General features: G+C 42.1%; 4 protein-coding genes across 10 annotated transcripts; 2 read left to right on the forward strand and 2 right to left on the reverse strand.

The window, feature by feature from the left end:
• Positions 1-941: 941 nt before the first annotated feature.
• LOC135485235 (cyclin-K-like) lies at positions 942-10,708 on the reverse strand. 2 transcript variants are annotated; one of them, XM_064767072.1, is made up of 11 exons: positions 10,557-10,708; positions 9,975-10,111; positions 9,439-9,520; positions 8,851-9,015; positions 8,431-8,536; positions 6,879-6,936; positions 6,275-6,450; positions 5,655-5,827; positions 5,362-5,380; positions 3,763-3,816; positions 942-2,822 (listed from the first exon to the last, which is right to left on the reverse strand). In XM_064767072.1, exons 2-11 carry the CDS (start codon positions 10,109-10,111, stop codon positions 1,618-1,620), a joined length of 2,175 nt encoding a protein of 724 aa, XP_064623142.1. In that variant the 5' UTR covers positions 10,557-10,708; the 3' UTR covers positions 942-1,617. The 2 variants fall into 2 exon arrangements, with proteins under 2 accessions (XP_064623142.1, XP_064623143.1); XM_064767073.1 differs by lacking the exon at positions 3,763-3,816.
• On the forward strand, positions 6,779-18,329 carry LOC135485236 (TNF receptor-associated factor 3-like). Of its 5 annotated transcripts, none has more exons than XM_064767076.1 (11): positions 6,779-6,862; positions 11,572-11,675; positions 12,126-12,281; positions 12,486-12,590; positions 12,967-13,134; positions 13,366-13,443; positions 14,133-14,210; positions 14,450-14,569; positions 15,110-15,181; positions 15,425-15,560; positions 15,916-18,329. In XM_064767076.1, the coding sequence occupies exons 2-11, from the start codon at positions 11,574-11,576 to the stop codon at positions 16,473-16,475; spliced, it is 1,575 nt and encodes a 524-aa protein (XP_064623146.1). In that variant the 5' UTR covers positions 6,779-6,862; positions 11,572-11,573; the 3' UTR covers positions 16,476-18,329. The 5 variants fall into 5 exon arrangements, with proteins under 5 accessions (XP_064623146.1, XP_064623144.1, XP_064623148.1 ...); XM_064767074.1 differs by lacking the exon at positions 6,779-6,862 and adding an exon at positions 7,454-7,639; XM_064767078.1 differs by lacking the exon at positions 6,779-6,862 and adding an exon at positions 9,006-9,078.
• Positions 18,330-20,285: 1,956 nt separating this feature from the next.
• On the forward strand, positions 20,286-22,580 carry LOC135485238 (uncharacterized). Its single transcript, XM_064767081.1, has one exon. The coding sequence runs from the start codon at positions 20,775-20,777 to the stop codon at positions 21,681-21,683; it is 909 nt and encodes a 302-aa protein (XP_064623151.1). The 5' UTR covers positions 20,286-20,774; the 3' UTR covers positions 21,684-22,580.
• A 153-nt stretch (positions 22,581-22,733) lies between these two features.
• LOC135485239 (cdc42 homolog) lies at positions 22,734-25,612 on the reverse strand. 2 transcript variants are annotated; one of them, XM_064767083.1, is made up of 3 exons: positions 25,576-25,612; positions 24,151-24,209; positions 22,734-23,924 (listed from the first exon to the last, which is right to left on the reverse strand). In XM_064767083.1, exons 1-3 carry the CDS (start codon positions 25,598-25,600, stop codon positions 23,511-23,513), a joined length of 498 nt encoding a protein of 165 aa, XP_064623153.1. In that variant the 5' UTR covers positions 25,601-25,612; the 3' UTR covers positions 22,734-23,510. The 2 variants fall into 2 exon arrangements, with proteins under 2 accessions (XP_064623153.1, XP_064623152.1); XM_064767082.1 differs by lacking the exon at positions 25,576-25,612 and adding an exon at positions 25,282-25,569.
• Positions 25,613-26,086: the final 474 nt, after the last annotated feature.

The raw sequence follows: 26,086 nt of genomic DNA on the forward strand, positions 1-26,086 counted from the left end.
GACTGCTGCGATTGATCTGATTCACAGCCAACCCCTCACAGTGGAGACATCTTAGAGTCACATCCAGGGGGGGACTGCTGCGATTGATCTGATTCACAGCCAACCCCTCACAGTGGAGACATCTTAGAGTCACATCCAGGGGGGGACTGCTGCGATTGATCAGATCCACAGCCAAACCCTCACAGTGGAGACATCTCAGAGTCACATCCAGGGGGGGGACTGCTGCGATTGATCTGATTCACAGCCAACCCCTCACAGTGGAGACATCTCAGAATCACAACCAAGGGGGGAATGCTGTGATTGATCTGATTCACAGCCAACCCCTCACAGTGGAGACATCTTAGAGTCACATCCAGGGGGGGACTGCTGCGATTGATCTGATTCACAGCCAACCCATCACAGTGGAGACATCTCAGAGTCACATCCAGGGGGGGACTGCTGCGATTGATCAGATCCACAGCCAAACCCTCACAGTGGAGACATCTCAGAGTCACATCCAGGGGGGGGACTGCTGCGATTGATCTGATTCACAGCCAACCCCTCACAGTGGAGACATCTCAGAATCACAACCAAGGGGGGAATGCTGTGATTGATCTGATTCACAGCCAACCCCTCACAGTGGAGACATCTTAGAGTCACATCCAGGGGGACTGCTGCAATTGATCTGATTCACAGCCAACCCATCACAGTGGAGACATCTCAGAGTCACATCCAAGGGGGGGGGGGAAATGCTGCGATTGATCTGATTCACAGCCAACCCCTCACAGTGGAGACATCTCAGAGTCACACCAAGGTGAGACTGCTGCAACTGATCAGATCCACTTCCAAAACTGGAGAGCTGACAGTGTCACATGAAGGTTGTGTCTTTTTTCAATGACACGTTTACTAAACTTAAACCAAGGGCATGAAGACACACTAGTATTTATAAATGCAAACAAGCTTTATTATTTTTTTCTCACAGGGTATGTTTTTTACAGCTTTTTCTAAAACTACATACTATGGTTTTTTACATTTTACAAATCAGGAATTTTATCCTTCAAATGAACCAAGTCTCACTCTCACTGCCCTTGAGAGGAGGGTATAAGATACACATATGAAATCCACCTGTTGCATGGGTCAGGTATTACATGGTACATGTATTACATCAAGTATGTCACAATTCATACCAGTGCAGGGGTGGCCTACTTGGCCCTGTTCGGCAACCAGTCCCCGACAGGGAAAACATTTAAATAAAATCCGGGCAGTAAATGCCTGTAAAAGTCTACCGCACGAAAGTCTATACGCACAACAGCGTTGGATTGGCATGGCAGGGTCGAGTGCCCTTGTGGTGTGGTTAAAATCAGGACCCTCCGCACCTCGGACACATTGGTAAACAATGGTTTTGCAGATTATCTTACTAAGTCTAGATAATGACAACAATTCATCAAGTTTAACCAATCAAGTCACAATAACGTTCAGCTTAAACAAGCCTATCAAATACTGCAAACCGTTTTTTTTCTAGGGTCCTAAATTTTAGTGAAAATTATGCTTTTGAAATGTTGACACCATTTCTATCCAATACTGATAGAAGATAAGACTTTCGAATGAGAAACCATTAGGGTAAAAGTGAACATTTTGTTACCTCCTGCTGCTCCTCCGAGCGCCAGTGATTCTCGTGGCTATGCCCGAGGAGTTGCCACTCGGCCGGACATTAGCACTCATGAGAGGCTGAACCGGAGGTGGTTGTGGTTGGGTACTCGGCGTACTCGCAGGGAAAGGCATCGGTGGAAAATTCGGAGGCGGCTGTTGAAACGGCTGTTGGCCAAATTGCTGCTGTGGCGGTGCACTGTTTGGTTGTGGAGGAGGCTGTGGGGGAAATTGTGGAGGTGGTGCCTGAGGCATCTGTGGGAATGATTGGGTCTGACCTGTGTATGGCTGTTGACTAGCTGGCTGCGCTGGATAAGCAGCATTGGTCGGGGCTATGTACTGATTCTGAACATTCTGGGCAGGATAGGTCTGATTCTGATAACTGAACTGTGATTGGCTTGTCGGAGGGAATCCTGGCTGCCCTGTGACTGGAAACTGCTGTGGATTTGTCGTCTGTGCAGCAGAAGCTGGGAACTGTTGTTGACCGGCAGCCTGGAACTGTTGTTGGGTACTAGCAACTGGGTACTGTTGGGTTCCAACTGGGAACTGTTGCTGATTTGCCACACCATACTGTTGTTGCTGTTGTTGTTGTTGTTGTTGGGGGTATGCTGTCTGCTGATAGTTGTAATTTGCCTGTTGTGTCTGCATCTGCCCTTGTTGTGCTGGGGCTACAGGCTGCTGAGCCTGACCCTGCTGAGACGACTGCTGTTGCCCATAACCTTGCTGATATGCTGGCTGCTGCTGATAAACCTGCTGGTTGTACTGTGCCTGGGAATACGAGTCCGAGGGAGGTGGCGGCTGATAGGCAGCACTACTGTACGGCACTTGCTGTTTCGCTGCCTGTTGTTGCTTTGCCTGTTGCTGTTGTTGTTGTTGTTGTTGTTGTTGTGCAGTGGTGCCTCCACCTATCAAGGTCTGTATAGACTGTGCCCCCTCCGTGGAAAGGAAGGAGCTGGCTGTCATGTTAGAAGGCATGAACGGATTTGAAGAGTATGACTCGTTACTGGTTGCTGATTGGTACTGTTGGAATGTACTGCTGTAACTCATACCAGTCTGCGGCATGGAACCAGCAAGAAGGGATGCTGGTGGAGGGACATCGACGGCTGCCACACCGACAGGAGGAGGGACAGGGATGTTGGTCGTTTTGGCACTCGAAGATCTTTTGCCAGATTTCTTACGGTCTCCTTTCTCAGCACCTGTAACATCAAAGAAGAGACGCTATTATTGGTTTAATTGTTTATAGCCACTTGCATTGCAGCAATGTTTTTTTGGTAGGATGAAGTTGAGCATAATCTGCTGAAAGGAATCTCCAATTGAGGGTTTGTAATGTACCTAGCGAACATGAAAGCATTCATAGAGGGTATAAACTTGGGAATTCATTGTCAAAGTTTTGGACTAAAGGTGTGCCGACTGGCTGCTGCTACCTTTCAAACGCCCCCTAAAGAAAAGGGTTGGGTATGACCTATGAAAATTGTACCACAGAGCAAGTTTCAGAAATGTGCTTTCCCATTAAATCATTCATAAGTGACATTCCAAAATTCATCCACTGTTTACCTTCCCAGGGAAAAGCAACCAAATGAAAGTATAGCAATGAGAAGGTAAACAGCAATGACATCATGCCCAGACCATCACAAACTGAACATAATGAATGAACATTGTGAAAGTGGAAGTTACAACAGAGGTTCACTGAATCCATTCAACTTATAGGAAGTTATCATACCAGAGTATTGATATTGAGTAATACTCAGTTTCAGTCAGAAATGGTAGCTACTTTTAGTTTCACTCATGAGATTGACTTACGTTCCTTTAGATTTAGGCTACATGTAACTCACATACTTACTGCAACTGAAGTGGCTCAGAACAAACTCTTTCTCGGATAACCTACAACTGAAGTTCTTTTCTTGGACGCTATTCAACGGTAAGTCCATTGATGACATAACTTTTATACTTCGGAATTGTTTTCAGCCCAAATGTTTAAAAGCTCCAAATGATCCAATATGATGAGACACCAAACTTAAAGCAATGGGCTGGCTTCTTACTTCCATATGTTGTTCTTCTGTTTCATAAATCTTTGGCACAACTCATATCTTTGGACAATCTGATGTTAGTATTTAAGTACTATCAATATCTACTTACTTGTGTTAGGCAAACTGTCTTTATGGGGGTCGTTTAGGTTATTAGCTTTCGGTGCTGTAAAAAGTGTAGCAAATGTCTAGTATTTGCAATAAAAAAAAAAGGTCATGCACAACATGGCATAAGTGTTATTGGCACATTGATTAGATGCAGCGCAAGTGTTATTTGGAGCAGCATAGCAGTGCTAAGCCAAGTTTAGCATTTCCTTGGATATTTTTTTACTTTGAAGTCAATGGATACCCCCTTAAGTGCCTCACTAATCAGGAATTTTTGTTGCTACGACGTGCAATACTGATCACAGTACTCGTCGCATGGTCTGAGAAAAATGAGCAACAGTCCTCAATGAATGAGTAATATGCCCTCTTTGTGAATAGGAAGGCATTCAACATGTGATTGGAAATGACTGCCAATTGACCGTATCCATCTGCATTCTTTGGACACTCTATCATCTCTAGTGCCTGTCCTCAGACAAATATATCGAATTATTCAATAAGTGACTGACACTCATATGACGTTTATGATTAATTTCATTGAGACACTGCAATGAAATGAAATTTTTCAAATATTTTACACCACGATGGAGGGAATTAACACCTTATCGATGGTGTAATGGTAAGTTTTCTGTTTGCAAAAAGGTCGATTCCAAGGAAAGGTTTGGGTGCATTATCTAACTATTTGGTATAGGATTAGGAAGCAGAGACAAAAGGCTACATATACGATACAGTAGACCAGAGAGAGATATCAGTCACATACTATAAGGGGGTTGTCGGTGGCCACGAACTTGGTTACTCATCCGTCTTTCCATACATTTGGCAGAATATTAGGCCATCTCTAGGGTAATCTACATGTACTATTCCACCAACATATTCTACCTAGTACACCAATAGGTGGCTTGGCGAGCAAGACAACACAAGAAGAGGTTAGACTATGAATGAGACGAGAGGGCAGCGATATGTGAGTAAGTGATTTCAAACTGTGGGAAGAACGTTCAGCAGTGACAACAAGTGCTACAGTTACCATCACCACAATCAACAATTTGAAGCAAACATAGAATTCAGGCATGAAAAAGGTGTCGAGGAAGTAGCAAGGCACACATGCCATAGCCAGGCAGGGCAAGTTTCCAGGAAGAAATCATAATAGTTGCTATTCAAGTTATGATAATGATGAGTATTTTGGATGTCTTCCTATCAATGTTATTAATGTGCAAATTCACAAGGTTTCAGCCAAATCATAACACAAGGTATCGAGCCAAAACAACAGCACTACACAGTGCTGAAAAATCCTGCTTTCAGGACGAATAAACCTCTGGCACAGGACATCACAGGTCACATCAGACAGACCATTATCAAGGTAACGATTGTGCAGGTCGTTAAATGATCCCGAAAACATGATTTCATGGCATTGTGCGGCACTGTTGTAGGGCTTCAAATGAAATAGCAAGGTGTGAACAGTAGGTGTCAATCAATACCATCCCCAATGAATTCCTGGTGCAGTTGTTTATTGTCATTACTTGCATGGAGAGAAAACAGAATTGAAAATTGTAAAAAGGTTCAAACGAAGTTGAAAACTAAACAATTCAAAAACAAGTTAATCCAAGCTTACCAGATTCTTGCGGTGTTACCTGAAATGAAAGATGAACACGTATCCCTCAGATGAAGAGACGAAATCATGCTTGTTCGAGAACCAGCCTTGGTGTAGGAATACGATAATGCCACCAGGCGTCAAGGAAAACACACACTTATGATTACTACAGGGTGGTCAGCCCTAAACCGTTAGTGAACTTAGGCAGACAAGGGATACGAAACAGTAAAATACTCGGTGATATAAAGTTCACTTTGCTACCAAAGTTTTCATTAGGACATAAGCTGGTACGAATACTGGAAGTGTTCACTCACAGATCTTGATCGTTTGTGCTGTGCCGGTGGCATGGCAGGTGCGGCAGCGGGCATGGGTTGTGGAGCAGGAGGCATAGCTGGCAGTGGGACCCGTGGACGTGACGACATGGGTGGAGAGTCCTCACGCTTTGCCTGGGGAGCCGAGTACAGATCTAAAACCTGATGGCAGATATCTGAAAGAACAAAGAGTGTCCACATTTTTGCACGACAAGTCACCTGTTTTAGTTTTCAACTCTAATATTCAAATCACAACACGAATAGATCATTGATGTCATTGAGCACCAAGGCATGCCAACTTCTCCTTTACCATGCCTTCACAGTTTTTGAGGCATAGATTGGTGATTTATTGTGTGGTTACATTTACAAGACAGGGGAGTAAAAACAGAGGAAACTTGCACCCACTTGGTCACAACGGCGATGCAACAATCAACAACGTCATCCCTTTATAAAGATTAGTTTCACAAAAACCCATCAGATGGCAAATCATCTGTTGATGAACAGGATAATTTCTTCACAGATCAAGACAGTTGTTGAAGACGAAGGGGTTGGTGATGACCAGCTAAGTGTATTCCTGGTTCAAAGTCGTCTTCAAAGATCCCACAGCTCAACTATTTAAATACCTTCCAAGAGGTCCATCGTCGCATCATCCACAAGGAACTCCCACCATTTGATCTTCGAACCTGGTGTCTTGCCATGATAGTCAGTAATATCAAACTTTGATAATCGACTAGCCAGGTACATTAGTGCGACCGAGATGATGTCTGGCTCCCACTGGAGACATAAGGTGGTGCACATACTGAAAGGGAAAGGAGGAGTGTCTGTGAAGATATTGTCCTGCCCTGAGCAATTTCTAATTTCTGAGAGGGACCACTTACGGTGTTACTTTCGAAATAAGCCAAAAACCCAGCAAATTCATCACCCGCTGTCATATGACTAAAAGTAAACACGTGTCGGCTGGCCTATGAATAAATCACGATGCGTGTAAGTTATGTAGACCAGTGGAGTTTTGGATGGACTTCCCCTCATTCAAGTAGGTGACAACTGATCAGATTTGGAACAATATCAAGACCAAAAGGCATTTTCTGTATAAAATAGGCACATCACACTTATCACTATCATTGTGCCAAGCAAGAAGGTAACTCTGTACAATTGAGGGGTAAGCAAGCAAAACAACTTTTCAAAGATCCACACCCAGTTGGCAGCATAAGGTAAAGTTCTACTTACCTATCATTTATAAACGTCCAAGCCATCTGTATTAACTTCTGAATCTTCGCTTTATCTCCTGAAAAGACACAAATGATGAAGCTTTTCTAAATTCAGTTTTAAAAAGTGATTTAAAATCAGTTTCAACATCAAGAAGATGACTTCATATGATCAAGAAGTTACTTTCGGGGCCCTTCAGTTTCTAGAGAGAATTTTTCGTTATCAAAACTACAATAGAATAGAGTCTCATAATAACAGGAGCGTAGCCCTGCCACATGAGACAAACAATTTACAGGTATATGATTACTCCCTTTTAATTGATATCCAAGACCATATCCGTCAAAATGTCTGTAATCCATGATCTACTAAAGCTAAATAATCGACATTAAGCGGCGGCCATTTTGGATTTTGACGCACTGACCTAATTTTCAATTTCAATCCTTCCTGGTACTAATCCCTATGCACCCACCCACTAAGTTTGGGTTTGCTACATGCTGACTTCATGACATACATCTATATAATGATAACTAGGGGATTTCCAAGGGGAAAACCAAAGTATTTTCCCCAGGTTAAGTTGCAACATACCAATGTAATGCAAGTCAAAATTACGAACAAGCTGCTCCTCTGAAATCCTGAAGGACTGAAGAATTAGGGGTGTTTTCCTGCCACCTATCTCTTGAGCTGTTTTTTAGATATGAATGATGGCGAATCAGAAATGTCGTATTCTATTACACGTCCGCCCCAGCCGCGCGGATTGGATCAGGTTGGATCAATGACAGAATGTAAGTACAGGGCTCTAGGAAAATTCGTCCCCGGAAAACTCATCCCCGAGGATAATTCGACCGTGGAAAATTCGTCCCTGAGGAAAATTCATCCCCGGAAAATTCGTCCCTGAGGATAATTTAACAAAAGTTTCTAGTAATAACTACTGTACTTACTACTTTCGACTTTTCTCATTCAGTGTAACATCTCTCTTTACTACCCTACTAGCTAGTTACCTACCCCACTATTTTCATAGTAGGTAGAGGTAGACAGGCGAAATATTTTTTGAAGAATTTAGAGCTTTTCTTTCATTCTGACCAGTAAAAATACTTATTTGAAAAAAATTAACTATTTCGCCTGCCTACCTCTACCTATTAGGAAATGAAAAATGAAAGTAAAATGAATGAGAAAAATCGAAAGTAGTGGTTATTACTACAGTCCATTCAACAAGACTTTAAGAGTCTTAGAAAGTAAAGTCAGAAACTTTCAACTATGTAAAATTTTCTGGGGACGAATTATCCTCGGGGACGAATTTTCCAGGGACAAATTTTCCTGTAACCGCAAGTACAGTCATGACAGTTGGACTGACAAGTGCTGTCCTTAATAGAGGGGTGTCCTGATTAGAGAGGTCTAACTGTATGGAAACAACCAATTTGGGACCAAAACTAGTGTCCTTAATAGAGGTTGTCCTTTTTTGTCTAGACCCCTGGCCTGGGATAGACCTTAAAGTGGCTGGAGCCTCAGGTTTGGGTCTGAAATTCAGGTCACTGTACATATAGTTCATGCATATCTTTCAAAATCTTCTTTTTACCTTTGATGACTTTAGCATACCGAAGTAGATAAGCATATGGATGTGCCACTTGTAGGTCAAATTTTATTGTCTGGAGAAGAATCCTCTCTAAAGTCATCACTTCTTCCTGAAATGAAAATTTTTCAAAAATAAACAGCTCAGTGACTGTCAAGTCAAATGGCGTGTCATTCATACACGTGGACGTTTTCCTGGCGCTTTATTAAACTTACATGTAGCAAGTTCTACACCTGCCAGGGTTGGTGCTAGGTTCACTTTCTGGGCAGCCGCAGTTACCGATATGGAGAATCTGATATAGTCCATGGGCCAAATCCAAAAAAACTGTCATTCGAGACGACATTTCGGAGGCAAAGTATAAAAAAGGTTCTGACAGAGTCTTAATGAATTCTCTTTCCACATGCCAAGTCCGAGGCACCAACTTACCATAGCTTTAGTTTCATTGCCTCCACCATTTCCCTTGGAGTCCTCTCCGAAAACAGCAAATTGCGCCTCCGTCAACATACTTTTGGTATTTTTGATAATATCTTTACATTTCTTTGGTGTCTCTTCAACCTTCCCAGCCAAGAACAGACAACAAGCACCAGTCACCTGGAACCAAACAATTGGTACATGTGCCTTGTTTCAAAACAAGAACTAAACGGCCACTAGAAGGTGTTTGAAACTCACTTTCGTTTATAGTGGATGTTCCTGTAATATCCGTTGGAGAAAACCAGACCCTGCGAAAACTGAGATGTTTTTATTGAGACATGAGAGCCGCAATCTATCAGTATATGTTAGAATTCAACTATAGACGAGGACCAGTTGATAGCGCAGCAACGTTTCCCACATTTGACCATGCATCTATTTTTCAATGGACCAGTACTCATTGGTGCAGATAAACTGCGAGATGACCGGCTGCAGATTCGGCAGCTTGAACTTGACAGGAATTGCCTTTGAAGCAGCTCGATAGAGGATGCAGCTCTTGCTAAGAATCCATCTGATCAGCAGCAATGACCTCGGTTTCATACTCACATAACGATGAAATTCTCTAAAGGAGTGAAACATATAAAATCGATGGAAGTACACGACTCCTGTGGCACAAGTATCATATCTCCTGAGGTGACACATCAAGGAAATTCATCTCATTGGAAGTGAAACATGTAATTTTGACCCGCTTCCCCCTCTTCTAATACAATGTAAAACTGCCTAAGTCACATTTGTTTGATTTAAGCATAAGGTAAATCTGCCTACATCCCAAGCTTGACTTAGGCAGTTATTCCAATCCATTGACCTTCCTACACCAGGAGATGAGACATTCAAATTTAAGCACTTTTCCCACAGATGACAGTTTGAGTTGAGCTGACTTAGGCGAAAATATCAATTTTGGCAAAATAATTACTTGGGCATTTATTTTATGAGGGTGACGATGAACTGGATAGCTAAAATATTCAATGTTTTTAGTCTGAACAATGTCTCCCCCATAGAAATAACATTGCTTTTAAGTTAGGATTGCTAGGCTCATTCAAATAATTGAGAGTCCCTGATATTTCACAACTCATCAAGGATACAGTCCCATCTTGGTTCCTGTGTCAATGATGAAGCGAGCCCCTTCTCTCCTGTATCTGGCCTCAGTTTCTGGGTCGATTCCATCTTTATATGACGGCGTATATCGTAGGTCTCGTTTCTCGTAATACCAGCAAGGCATCTGTAAGAAGAATACATGCCAATAATGTATTGTGCTCAAAGTTACCCAGGCATGCCAAGATTTCAACATGGCGTACAGAGTGACCAGCCTATTTGGCGTGGATGAAAATCAATGTCAACCATGGAATGAGATGTCTGTACTTTTAAAGAACTTAGAACATGAAGATGACCAAATACCCGGAAAACACTGGTACCACAACACAAACAACCAGTGAAGCCTGTGCAGAGGCCTGCCTGTGTTCACACTAAACAACACACTAAACAACACACTAAAGGGCCTAGTACACGATAGGCCTACAGTACAGTACACACTACAAAGCGCGTCACGAGCATGGCACTCATGCAATGCATGCATGTGGGCCTATTTATTATAGGCGCAAGATTAATTCCCACCGGGTAGTGGGAATAATGGAAAATAACAATGAAATAGAGTCGTAAACAGGTACCTTTCTTTACTACTCGTTTCTCCTAAATCTACAGATTTTAATTCTGCCCAGTACTAAATCGATTAATCCAATGAATTTGCCACATATGACTTCAGATGGGTCAAAATAGATGAATCTTCCAAAACTTTGAGCATCTCGCGAAATCTCGCCTATAGGACCGACTCCCGCGAAATCTCGCAAAAAGGGGATTCCCAACAGAATTTCCCGGCGAAAGTTTGATCGGCTATCGGTGGTGTAAAGTCTCCTACTTTCATGGATCTGATGAGTTTCCATTGGTGCTGATTTCGTATTTTATATGAAATTTGTTCAATATAACAAACTATAAGCTCCAACTATAAAATCTAGGTTGGAAAATCCCGGGGAATTCCCCCCCAAAAAACCAAGCCTAAAACACGTACACGGGTCATACTATTACTACTGTCTAAACAGCCTAAACTGTAAACAGCGTCCACCAGGTTAAAAGTATATTTAAAGTCCTCTCCCTTATGTTACACCCAAATGTCATGAAATTTTCAGGAAATGTGTTTTATGGTGTGTTTATTTCGTTTATGGCTTCTACATTTTATTTTGATGACTTGGACCTAATAGGCCAACCTGACTTTAAAACCTGGTGGGCACTCTAGTCTTTAGGATGACCGTAAAACACAGCAGTTAGTGACTGACACTATACAGCCAGTCAGCCTAGCCATAGCCATGGCCAATCAGGCCATGCTCTCATCTTTATCATCATCATGATATTGATATCCCCTAAATTGGGAACATTGTAGGCTATGGACAGTAACGTTTCGCTATAGGCTAGGGGGTATGGTATTACCACTTCTGCCTTATATCAGTTATCACGCCATTTAGATATTAGCCTTTGTCACAACATTAATCCCATTTAAAGATAACGATGTAATGCGCAATCTTTTCATAATGATGTGGCAATACATACAGCTCTACTAAGCCAGATACTAAACGACGAGAGCCGAGGCGACTTAGATCATTAAATAAATTTTGATTCTTTCTTCTTCAGCGATGCATAGCCCAGGAGTAAGCCTGCTGCCAGATGATTCGCCTGATCCAGAATTTGTCCCATCGAAACCGGACCCGCGGTACTACTGTACAATATGTAGAAGGGTAGGTTTTCAGTATTGGTTACAGAATCAAGAATATTTCACTTGGTTACAGAAGTACCAAAGTACTCGAGAGATCCACCCAAAAGTTTGCATGCAAAATTACAAATAAAGAAATTTTCGAGTTCTAAAATAACAATACGAAAAAAAACCCTGGTAGTTCCACAAGTCCGAAAAGTGTGGTCATGATTTCAAAGCCCCTTTTTTTGCTGGCCTGTGAGTATGAACAACCCGGTTAGACTCGAGACAAGAATAAGCTAATAAAGATATCATAGCGTGACTCACCCTGACATAACCAGTGATTTCCATTGTACTCCGCTTCTCGATATTTGTATACGAGGTAGGAGTATCAAAGATGACTATGACTGGATCTCTTTAATGTCACTCAGAATTTGAATGGATAACCCTAACTTGATCCATCTCTTGCTGAGTTTTCGCCTTCGTGTTATTGCAGGTGTTGAGGAGTCCTGTGCAGACATTCTGTGGTCATCGATTTTGTCAGAGTTGCTTAGTGTCAAAGTTGGAAGAAGTGGATCAATTAAGATGTCCGATTGGCGAGGAAGACTGTGAGGTGCTGACCATCAGGACTTCAGATGTCGGTGGAAGACATGTGCGTATTTCATGGTCTAAGGCACTATAGGCACTTTCCTTCAATTCCCTTGAGTTTAATAGGCATCAACAAAAATACAGGAAGATCTTCTATTCATCAATGACAGTTGCTTGCAGTTCTATCAGTTACTGCCTGGTATTGATCCATCCCTGGCTTATGTGTTATTGCTCCTTTAAAGTTTGGATTGGTGAATATTTATTTCAGTTCAGTGATGACTTTTCCATGAGACGAGATGTTTCCAACCTTGAGGTGAAATGCCTTAACCAGAAGAATGGCTGCAAGGAGCAGATGAAGTATAAAGATTTAGCGGTAATTATACTATCTCATACTGTCATCTATCATTGAATTTACCCTTTAGGTTATAGTCCATTCGTGAATGTATTGTTCGCATTGTTAGGGGCTCTGGAGGGCCAACTACTGGTCAGATTTCTTTGAAGTTTGCTTTTTATTGAACCAAACAGGAATTTTGGGGTTTAGCATTTACAGTGCAGAAATTTTGTTGAAAAAAATTCAGCTTAGAAGCCAAGAGGTCATTTTGGGAGTCCCCGAGATAGGTTGTTTGTTGTTTCTGGATATTTCTTGTTCATTCTTGCCACATGAGTAAATCGAAACTAAAAACAACTTGAACGCATCATGGTCACTCCTAACAGCTGTTACTAACACCATGTCCGTGTATGTTTTTCAGACCCACATGGAATCTTGTAGGTATACGCAAGTTCCCTGTCGTCATAGACATCTTGGATGCCAGGTGATCCTACCAAAAGCAGACTTGGAGAGGCATGTCCAGCAGTGTGAATACCGGCCGGAGCGATGCCAATATTGTAATGCAGACATTGCAAGGAAAAAAATGCAGGTTGGTAGAATTTTCAGTCAGGAGAACTTACTGTAATCACAATACTCCTGATTTATAAGCCTCTGATATTATCTTTTTTCTGAATAAATGGATTATTTTTTTCCGAAGACATTGTACTTTCAGTTTCATTTCAAGCTGATGATTGGTCATTGTCTTTGAGGTGAGGTCTGAACTTAAATATTGGATTCTTGTACATTAAAAAGTTGAGAGTCCTTCTCTATTTCATTACAGCATCATGTTGATGTAGAATGTCCAAACAGAAGTCGCCCATGTCGCTTTTGTGGTCAGGGTCCATTCTCAGCAGATGAGGTAGGCATTGGCCCTCTATGTAGAGGCAGTTCTCCGACTCCTCCCAGAGTTTGAAATCTTTTAATCAATTGTGCTCAAGTAGAACCTCTGGGGCCTGAAGCTCAGGTAAAACAGCTATGGTTTGCACACCCTGGAGACTAAATGATGATTTCATGAACAGCCTTTAGAGTGTGCAAACATCTGGTTGGTCTGGTTTCTGTCTTTGTATTGGGGGAATACCCATTTTGAAAATTTGTTTTGCAATCAACCTGTGCGTGACCATTTTACAATGTATTAATGATGGTAGTGCTTTTCTGGTATGAATCATCAGGGCATGGGCTCTACGGTAACAGGAATGGTTTCACTTCCAGGGGTGGATTCAGATGCATATTTTGTTACATTTTCAATTGTTGAAATGATGTTGAACTATCAATGGCATTGTTCTGATTGTGGATTTGGTCAAAAAGGATACTTTTTATATCTTATGAGATTTTCATGTGGATTAGTGAAATGATAAAATTTCAAGGAATAGATCCTGCTAAAGCCTATTGTAAAGACTATGGAAGCTGTGATTCTTTAGTTTTTTTCTGTTGATGTTGGAGACATTTCTTGAGACCTATTTTCATGACCTGGAATCTGAAACGAAATAAAGTGTCTCGACTCAGTCGACTTTAGTTCTAACAGAGATCTGTTACCTTTAACCATTGCAGATGCAAAGACATTTTGTGCAGGAATGCCCAAATCGACCCAAGCCTTGTCCTTTTGAGCCTTTAGGATGCGCTACAACTGTGAGTACACTGAAAATAAAGTTGATTTTGACATAATTTGTTAATTTCAAGCATGATTAACTGAAGAACTTGCTAGAATAATATATATACCGTGGAACCCCGGTAACACGACCACTCATGGGACCGAGGTTGAATGGACTCAGAAATTTTGTACTGTACAACAATTCTGTACAGACTATTTTTGGTAAATATTAAAAAACGATTTCAAAGTTTCTAATCAAGTTGTTCTGATGAAACAGGTGCCGGATGAGAGTATGACTAAACATGAGCAAGATGGTGTCCTGGACCATCTTCGCATGGTGCCAAGGACAATAAGTGGCTTGGAAGCCGAAAACAGACAACTGAGGGAAAAAATGGATGTAAGTGAGCCAAGAGTTTAAGATAAAAACTACCCCCAGATTGAGTTGAATAAACCAGTATCATTTTAATACAAAGCATCAGGTCATTGGCACTTTGGTTTTGATCAACCAGCTGCCTCAGGATATTCATTGAAGCCAGATGGATTGGTAAAAGGCAAATTTGAGTCATGCAGAATGGTTTTGTCTGGGATGGCGTCAGTTGGTCCTAAAACCGAGTGTGATGTGTCCAACAGCACAAAAGGGCAGAAGCTTTGATGTTGAACCCAGATTAGAATATAAAGAAAGGGTTTATCTTAAGATGGACTCACGATAAACTTTTATGATATCAGGGACTCGTAGTTGTTTTAACATATTAGGATTAAGATATTAGTTACCAGACCCTCTCCATTTGATTGACACTGAGCTAACCAACTGTACCTCATGTTGTAGTAGAAAAGTTGCTTGTTTCAATAACTAGCCAGTGGTGACCCAGCATACATTCTCCTGTTAGGTATTCATAATATTAGATCAAAGTTGAAAATATCTGTTTTACTTTTGAAGCAACTTCGCAGTGATCTTCTTGGGGCGCGTCTAGAAGCTGAAAGTATGGCACAGAAAGTGAAGAATGCCCAGGTCAGTCGCTACATCTTTCTGGAATAACTTTTGCAACTATCTAACATCACCAGTAAGCTGCAAATTAGAGAGAAGTACAGGTACATGTACAATTGTTTTCAAGCACCGTTTTCTGTTTTAAAATGTTTTCCATCAATGAGGGAAGACACACTCGAGTCGAGAGAGCAGTCTTTGTTTGGACATGATCAGCTCTATTTTTCATTAGAAAGTGATATATAAACATTGTATTTGTTGCATTTATAGAAACAGGTAGTGCGTTATGGAGAACGCGTCAATAAACTAGAGGAGAAGCTGACGGGTGGGTTTGTTGATCAAGTGCACGCCCACGAGGAAAGATTGAAGACGATGGAGGGATCTGGCCGAGTTGGTGGAAACAGAGGTGTGGGATTAGCATTAAGTTTTGATTAAGTCTGTTGCTTGAAGTGAAACCAGACTGGATATAGAAAGTTTGCAAGATTTAGAACCTAGGTGGTAAATCCTTTAAAAATGTCTGTATCAAGATGGTGAAGTTTGTTGCCAAATCCTCCTCAATCTAGTATTAGTTCCTTGGTACAGACACTCCATCCATAAGACAGGCTCGATCGACCTGACACGCACCATACACATCCTCAGTCAGGATATCTGTCGTAAAAACAAAAGTTTCTTATCGATTCCTTCATCGTGAGGTCAAGAAAGATTGAATGTAACTTGAAGCTTTTTGTGCCCAAACTCAACGTCCAAATTGATATTTTCAGGGGAAGAAAGTGACAGCCGAAGTACAGCGATTCTTGAACTCCGCGTTAATGAACTTGATGACAGGTTGAAACAATCCCAGAGCATCAGTTACGACGGCACGTTAATCTGGAAGATCGATGACTACAACAACCGAAAACAGGAAGCCAAGGAAGGAAGGAACTTGTCCTTGTACAGCCAGCCCTTCTATACCAGTCGCTACGGATACAAGATGAGGGCGAGGGCGTACCTCAATGGTGACGGTGCTGGCAAGCACAACAATCTATCCTTGTTCTTCGTGATCATGCGCGGAGAGTTTGATGCACTTCTTGAATGGCCATTCAAACAGAAGGTGACCTTGATGCTCTTGGACCAGAAGGAAAACGCGTTTCATCTTTCTGACACATTTCGACCAGATGTCAATAGCACCAGTTTTTCGAGGCCGACAACGGATATGAACATCGCATCTGGATGCCCGAAGTTTGCTGCACACGAAGTAGTAGAGAGTGGTAATGTTTATCTCAGAGATGACTGCATATTTGTGAAGGTGGTGGTGGACACTAGCTACCTGAAGCAACCCTAACTTTCAGTGGAGACATGTGCCCAATTTCCTACTGGTCTCTCAAATGTATGGGTTTGCCACTGTTACTGTTGTGTTCGATACCTTGACGTGGTGTAACAGCTTGCGCACTTCAATGACCCTGATGGCAATGCTGGCTGGATCATTTACTCTTGACAGGTCCAACCATGCCAGATTAGCTGAAGGTGAGAAGTCAGACTAAAATTGGACTCTGGTGGGGGAGGGGAAGTTTTGGCATGGAGCGGGCATATTTGTGAACATTGACATATTGCTACAGAAACTTCAAATCAGGGTTGGGACTGATCATTCATGATTTTTGCACTGTCGGCGACACACAAGGCCTTATGGCAGTAACAAACAACACTCGGTATTCAAACTCATACATTTGTGTTTAGAGACCAGTTGGATAGTAAGCCCTTTGATGTGCATGATGTTGTAACCGTCTCTCTTGTGATAAGTGAGTCATTTTTGTGTCCTGCAATTTTCACTCTGCCTCCCACTTATGGCGCTTTATGACTCTGAAATGATCAGAGTTGTTCCAATGACTCAGGCCGACAGTAGTTGTGCACTTTCGTTGCAGGCCTTGCTTCTCAAGGATGTTTGTATGAAAACTGTCATTGTGTACTCAGATTTCGGCAACACATGGAGCACCTCTGAGTGTGTTCGTTCATAACAGAGATGTCTTGTTTCAGAGCGGCAGTGTCAACGTCTTTATAAGATCTTACTCGTACTCGCAAGGGCTTTGATTTTGAATGATATGACCAAATGATGAGTGGATGATCAGTTTCAGGTTTGTTTGATGCTTCAAGGAAATTCTCATCACTCGGCACTGTGAGTTAAGACAATGGGCACTGTCTCCGAGAGCACGAGAAATGTCAGTTGTTCATAAAAAGACGCACTGATGACCAAGCTTGTATATTATTTCAGAAAATGTAATGTAATAAACCTGAATAACATGTCATTGGACCCATGTTCAAACTAGAGATGATTAGATTAGAAATGATTAGATTATGGTTGTTTCCTTGACCAAATTCCATATTTAAAAACATAACAGATGATGATCGAGTGATGAACGAGCCAAGTGTTGCTATGGTGTTAGTGCTGTCTGATTCTTCTGATCTAATATCAGTTCTTTGAATGCTTGCTTATTATAGATTGCTGGCAAATAATTATTGAGTCGAACAAAGTATGACCAAAAGAAGTGAATGAAGAGTCAAGGTGTGTTGATTCATGTGACAGAAAACACATCGCAGAACTCTGTTTTGTTTCACTTCAGATTAGATTTGGGCCATCTTTATTATTGTGATAGGATTGGTAACTGCTAAGCTGATATACTTGCTATCACCCTGGCCAGGGTTGTACAAAAGCACAAAATTCTCTTAGTCCTAAATGATTACGTTTTAGTATCCATAACGCAGTTGTTTCTTTCAGTTAATCCCATTGAAACGACCCTGCCCAGAAATGACAAACATGTCCTGATTCACTGAAATGAAATCAAGCAGACACTGAACAGAGGTGTTCATACGTCTTTGAATCAATACGCTGAGAACGCTCCATTCCTGCACGACATATTTCACATGTTGTAATTAGCATTGTCTTTATATTTTACATCCTGATCAGGTGGTTCGTTTTCTCTTACTGATTAGATGATTCATTACGTACTTTGAATTCAGAAAATATTCATGTAGTAACTTTGAAATCTTGTTTCATACATCCTGACGTCATTGTATAATCCCAAAATGTATAAATCGCTTGTGTAACGCATATCGAATAGCCAGGAGTAATAGGTCAGGTTTATTCAGGTTCTAATATACAACATAAAAAATGCCGGGAATTATTATTTAGTTGATCATAAAAACAAAGATCTTTTTGTTCTTATATCCTTGACTGCCCACAGAATGGTGATCAGGTTGTCAAACTCTACACCACTTCGATTGACATTTTTGTCTTCTTTAGTTGTTGATGACTGATGCTTCCTACCACTGTAGATAGAAACTCCACAATCTAACCAGGACACTGTCATCATGCACCATCTTGCCATGATGGCTGTGGGTAGTCACAACCTTTAAAATACCCTTTACTGAGGACAGTCACAATTTCGCCCCACTGGAGATAATCAGAACTTCCCTGTTGAGGGAAAGACTTCGACTTCGACGGCGGATAGTCACAACCTGACCATACGGCAGATAGTCACAACGTGATCATACTGCGGATAGTCACCACCTGATCATACTGCAGATAGTCACCACCTGATCATACTGCAGATAGTCACCACCTGATCATACTGCAGATAGTCACCACCTGATCATACTGCAGATAGTCACAACGTGATCATACTGCGGATAGTCACCACCTGATCATACGGCAGATAGTCACCACCTGATCATACTGCAGATAGTCACCACCTGATCATACGGCAGATAGTCACCACCTGATTATACTGCAGATAGTCACAACCTGATCATACTGCGGATAGTCACCACTTGATCATACTGCAGATAGTCACAACCTGATCATACTGCGGATAGTCACCACCTGATCATACTGCAGATAGTCACAACCTGATCATACTGCGGATAGTCACCACTTGATCATACTGCGGATAGTCACAACCTGATCATACTGCGGATAGTCACAACCTGATCATACTGCAGATAGTCACAACCTGATCATACTGCGGATAGTCACCACCTGATCATACTGCAGATAGTCACAACCTGATCATACTGTGAATAGTCACCACCTGATCATACGGCGGATAGTCACAACCTGATCATACTGCGGATAGTCACAACCTGATCATACTGCGAATAGTCACCACCTGATCATACTGTGGATAGTCACAACCTGATCATACTGCGGATAGTCACAACCTGATCATACTGCAAATAGTCACCACGTGATCATACTGCAGATAGTTACCACCTGATCATACTGTGAATAGTCACCACCTGATCACACTGCGGATAGTCACCACTTGATCATACTGCGGATAGTTACCACCTGATCATACTGCGGATAGTTACCACCTGATCATACTACGGATAGTCATAACCTGATCTTACTGCAGATAGTCACAACGTGATCATACGGCGGATAGTCACAAACTGATCATGCTAAAGATATTCACTACTTTACCGTTCCATGAAATCAAGCCGAAATTCGACCACGCCCATCCAGGGTAATTTTCAAGAATTCTTCAGTAAGGGTAGAACATCCATGGACGACAATCTTCTTGAGACTAACATTGTCGAAACATCAACTAACTGTCGAAACGGTTGAGAAAACAGTGAGCGGAAGACCGAGAAATACGCGCAAAATATTTAACCATTGGTTTAGCCATGCAGCAGCTCAATCTATAATCTCGAACTGAAGACGGCATGCGATGGTATGCCGGTGTCCCAGGATAAAGTCGCCGGAGACAAAGTATCCTCTATGTACATGTATTTACGCTTCACTATTGGAGGTACTGAAAGGTCATTGGTCTCTATCGAACCATACTTTAATCCATTTCCATACATTGGTGGACACTTTAGGGGTGGGGGGGGGGGGGGGGGGGTGGGGGTATTTAAGACACTTTGTTACACTCGACGGAACTCGGCATGCTCCAGGGACTAAATTCGCTTTTACATCGGCCGCCGAATTGTCGCCTACGGGGTCGCAGACGAGCTCCAACATGGACGTACGGGGGTGTACTAATAAACTTCAAATAAGGAATTTTATAAAATGCTTTTAAAGCAATGTATGTTAATTTACTATTGCCTAGGGTAACCCACCTATATGCAGTGCCATCCTGAGAAATTAAAGGTGGACGAGCACGTGCCCGATTGGACTGTTTACAAACATTGGGCTTACAACTGAGAGTTTTAGTTTACCAACAAGGGCATGTGCGGTCAGGAATATTGTTGGTAGGCCTATACTTATACATACACAGGCCTGCTTTGAGTGCATTAGCCTGAACAGGTTATGACCTCGCCAACAGCTGGCGTGATGCCATTAACACCTACCAGGCCAATACTTGATTTGACGCGTACGCATTCGTCATTTATTAGCCAGGTTTTATCGATGCATGCACGTTCGGAGTTGCAGAAGATCGATAATGCCATGACGTAGCACAGGTGGTAAATTATTTATTCATTGGCCGGTAATAAATACGGAATATCCAAACAGGAACGTACGCGGTGAAGGTAGCGAAGGTCGAATTAGATAGACAAGAACAACGAATACTCCGCCATAACCTTGTTCAGTTTCCGATATTCCGTTTTACCAAATATATTCGCGTGGAAGCGGTGAGTTTCTGTGATGACTTCTATCAGTTTTATCAATGCAATCCGCCATCAACAACCCGTCGCCTACATAGAGAAATGCAGGAACAATATTCCTAAACGTCACTGGTGGGACGTTCCGGACTACGTCTACACGAATTCGGACGCGTTGCAATTGGCTGTGATGTACGGAAATATAGAATACGTGGCGTATTTTCTTGATGATGAGTTGATCCGTGATTCTCTAGCCCCCGCCTGCTGTCCCATCATATTGATGGCCATCAGTATTGGAGCAGACGACATATTGGAACTCATCTGTCAGCGCGTGCAGAAGGCGCAAATCCTCTGCAAAGGCGTTCCATATATCGACGCACGTGGCTGTATAATGGAGGAGGGGAAAACCCCGCTACATCTTGCAATTCAGCTCGGAAGGGTACACGCTTGCAATATATTATTGAAATATGGTGCCAATCCAAATGTGACTGATATGTACGGTTTAACGGCGTTAGAACGTGGTCTGCAAACTCTTCTCATCTCCAATGACGAGCTGGAGAACTTGCTACAGACGGCGACCAGGCCTGACTTCACTGAAAAACATCCCGTTTTTCTTCAGCTGAAGAAAAAGCGGCAAAGTATCTTGTTAAATCTGTTGGAACTTGGTGATTTTATGATAACAACAGACAGAGAATCCGTCCCTTTCTTACGAGGATTGTTGAGAGACTGTTTTAACATTTTACCGCAGGAGTTTTTGGGAGCGTTGCTTTACTTGAATCACCTGATGGAGAAGCTATTCGAGCCCCCAAGCCTTGTCCGGCTCTGCAGATTCAGTATCAGGAGTCAGCTAAGGTATCGCCATCTTCCCCATGCCGTGGAACATTTGGGACTACCCCCTTACTTAGCAAAGTACGTGCTGCATGACATCAAGGAGGCTTTGGTTACGTTATAGCCGGTGTAAAAGTAAAAAGTGTCCCCCCTGGAAAAAGTGTCCGGCCCTATTGTATTCTGCAGACCCTGACCATCAATAGCTCAGAGATTGAAGCGCATAATAGAATCCTTTGTTCCCGGACATTTTATCCTAGGACATTTTAAACTTCTACACCGGGATACCGACAGAGGGTTTGAGGTTAAAAAGCATCTGTGATATGTTTATTATTTTACATGTACAATGCATACTCAGGATATCCCACAGTGCTAGTCAAGGTACTTTGTACGTTGTATGCTTTTTTGTACGTTGTAATGCATGCATACTCTCTTTATGCAGCAGTTTAAACATTGTTGATGTAGATTTCTTTAAAGGGGGACACTAGCTATAGGCAGAAGCTACATGTAAGTGGTTAGTTTAGTTGTTTTCTACACTCCGCTCTGACAAAACGAGTCGAGTTGTTGCACCATTATTTATGTATAATTCGCATCTGGTTGGCCAAAGAAATCGTCCAGAGCCGAGAGATTCATGTTTTTTAAAAATATTATAATAACACTTAACTTATTCTGAACAGTTTACACATACTTAACTTATTTAATCGCATTGCACCAAAATGAGTATTGTTTTATTAGTGTTTTAATCACTGATTATAATGAATATGAGAACACGGGTACAATGAGTCTTCTTTTAATATACTAATTGTTGATATTGTATGAATCGTATACACGTGTATATATATTTATTCCAAAATGTCATGAATTTTCTTCCAGGGTAATTGACATACAGGTTCCCATGACGTCCTTGTGGTCCACCACACTGCTATTGTAAATACACCGGGTCTTATTGAAGCCTAGAAGCTGTGAAATGCACACCAAATTGCACATAAGTGAATAAATCCTCATGTTTTTGAGAGTACATATACCTTTGTCTTCTTGCATCAATTTTCTCCCTCTCTAACGGCTACATGTTGCATTACATGTAGCCCACATGTTGCATGCATTGCATTACATACGCAGATGGAATGAAAGACACTGCCATCGGTTCATAAACCAAAATAATAACAACACAGTGCAATTGTACTACGAAAATCTATTCTTGAGAGATCTATCCTCGAAAACAGCGACCCATCTCGGACAAACTATCAAACACCTTATCAAATATATTTGCACAAATATAACAATACAGTTCCTAGCACCAGTTCGTCCAATTTATGGAAAGGTGTAGAAAAATAATGGAGCCCCGTTGTGATGACAACATGTAACAACAAATCAGCTTTAGCTTGCATGGACAGAGACCTCAGCGGTTCCAATGTAGTTTCCATTCTTACAAAATTGGCCTCATCAGGACAAAGTCAAAACCAGGGCCGATGCAGAAGCAGAAAATGTCCCTCTGGAAATAGTGTCGGGCCCTATTGTGTTCTGACGGATTGTGGTACATACATATATTGTTCTGATTATATTGGGGCCATGACCGTCAGAAGCTAAGGGATTCAAAGACACAATATAATCCTTTGTTCCCCAGACATCCTGGAACATTTCCAACTTCTAGACCAGGATGTAACTTGAAAGAAACCAGTACAGTGTCCTCATATCCAATGAGTGAAGAAAAGTGTTTATTTGTGACACTTTCCCAACGAAAAATCTCAAGTTTTACACACTACAAGAATACAGCCTATAGATTACAGCGTTCATGGCAGTATCGTAACGATAATAGGCCCTACCAAAGTTAGGAGATTCCTTTTATTTACTCGGCGGTGCTTTGCACCAGATCATTCTCTTTTGAAAAATCCGATTACGAGAATCGTTTTTTGAAAACCCTGCAACAACTCTACATCTGTGAGTGATGATTATATCATCGATCAGGACTGAAGCACTTTGTGAATATGTTCGTCTTATCCTTCTTTTTCACCGGGTTTAGAGCCGCGACTATTGCCGTGTCGAAAACGGCCTTGAGATTCTTCTGCGTCAAGGCGGAACATTCCTCGTAGGCGTGCACCTTCAGCCGCCGGGCAAGAGACTCGCCCTGCTCCGTACTCAGCGGCCGAAGCTTCTTCTTTTGTAAATTGTCTAAGGTATCTTGGTCCTCCCTGAGGTCAATCTGAGTACCCACAAGGACGATTGGGCAAGATTTAGGCGCGTGCCGCCGCAGTTCCTCGATCCATGTCTCGGAGACGTTCTGGTACGATACGGGGTTTATCACGGAGAAACAGCACAGGATGACGTCAGTTCCGGCGTATGTCAAGATCCGGATCTTGTCGTAGACATCCTGAAAGGAAAGACTTGATTGATAGGTCAATGATTGGATGTTCTTGTTTAGGTGTGATAGGTATCACAGGTCAGAGGGAACACTATATTACATTGTATTAAAAACTACTTCTGGTGCACTAAAAACTTTTCATCTCGATTAACATCTTGACCCACAATTTTTTGTTTGTGGAGCTCGATCGCATGAGAGCCAGGATGCTCGATTATACCACTATAGGCCTACTCACCTGACCAGCTGTGTCAAAGAGTCCTAGTTGTAGCCGACGATTGGACATCAACACGTCAACTGAAAGAAAAGAGAGTTGACAAATTGTGATCGTCCTGCAGCTGAATTAACTAAATCTACTATAATTATTGTGATGGCGGAACTTCTGCCACGCTCCCTATACGGTAACTCTTTGTCAAAGCCCTGGCCGCCCCTTGCAGGTGAGGGAGTATTCGCAAAGTCCATGATCGTTCGAGCTCCTGATCACGATGCCGAACAATGGGACAGGCGTTCGCGTTGGTGGTTCGGGGCATTTGCGAAAACTCACTGAAGTAACCACCTGTACCTGGGAATGTTTCATTTTTTTGCAAAGCCCATGCTATATGCCCAATGGCAAGCATGACCCAGTCACAATGAAATAAATGGCCGTTCGCAGCACCAGGATATCCTGGGTAGGCCTACTTGGGTATAGACTGCGTGAGATTCACCTCTTCACATCGATGCGTCAGGCCTATGTTAAGAATAGTCGAGTATGGTTAGGCCGACAATGAACGTGTTGGACAATGCTTGTACATGTACAACTAATAAATATGACTTGGCTCAAAAGCTGTGTGTATGGCCAATCAACGTGCACATGTAGGACAGCACTTCATCTACAAGATAGTCTTGTGTGGCTTCAATCATTGTGGAGGATAGCACTTTCTCCACAGATAGTCGTGTATGGCTAAGGTGTGGGACAGTGCTTCATCCACAATATAGTTGTGTATGGCCGAGGTGTGGGACAGTGCTTCATCCACAGATAGTCGTGTATGGCTGCAATCAACTTGTGGGACAGCCCTTATAATTTAACCACAAGTAGTTACACTGAACTTTGTATTAAAATCCACAAGTAATCAGATCGATCAGGGTTTAATCCGCTGATAGGCCTCCGTAATAGTTGTACGTGTATGATATACGTGTGTGGCAGCATTATAGGAATGCCAGAAGCTTTCAGTGGCTTTTAGCGGTATCGGCTAGTTACAGGTTCAGTTTGTGTCTACTACCTGTAGGCCAGCCTCTCCATCTTGTACTGTATACATACACTATACAGCATGCGTGTACGGAAATGGATTTCGAGGATGGTTATCAAAAAGTGACTCAAAGATGGACTTACCGGTGTAATTGTCGAATACTGTTGGGACGTAAGAGGTCGGGAACTTGTTGGATGCGTAACTGTACAGCATGCAGGTTTTCCCGACACCCCCATCCCCGACCACAACACATTTGATGGTACTCGTCTCTGTTGGCTCTGTCGTAGACATTCTAACTTCTGGTGAACGAACATGTATGTTATAATGACCTATCCTCCCTACGTGTAATGACTAGACGATATGTGTGTTACTGTTAAGCAGTGTCCTGCATATTAATTATGATACAGTGTAATTCTATAGCCCCACTTCCTACTTACTAGTCATTCGGGGAAGACCATACATGTCATGCGTCACCAACCTTGGCTGTCCCGCATACAGTCTATGAGATGTTAACACAATGAGTCAACAATTATAATAGTAAGTCCATGGGATGGTCGTCCATGTGGGACGAGATTGCTTCATGAAAATAAAAATACTCCAATCACACAACTACAGACTGTGACACATTGTTGTGAATCTATAGCATGTTCAGTTGGACTCTATTTGCAAAACATTTTTAAGTTTTGATCTGACCTACTTATACTAACCACTGGGCGAAATAGTTTTTTCTTATGAATTCCATCAATAAAGGTATTGACTCTTCCGTTATATTATACCTTTTATAAATTGAAATGGAATGGGAGATTCATATTTTACCAGCGAGTTCTTATAGAGCCGTTAGGCAGACGTTACATAGAGCTTCACGCTTCACTCCTCACGCCTCATGCTTCACGGTTCACTCGTGAACCGAGGAATTTCCAAGGTATTTCAATGAGCCCTGTTACATCG

The sequence above is a fragment of the Lineus longissimus genome, chromosome 3 (assembly GCF_910592395.1).
Source record: "Lineus longissimus chromosome 3, tnLinLong1.2, whole genome shotgun sequence".
NCBI classification, from domain to species: domain Eukaryota; kingdom Metazoa; phylum Nemertea; class Pilidiophora; order Heteronemertea; family Lineidae; genus Lineus; species Lineus longissimus.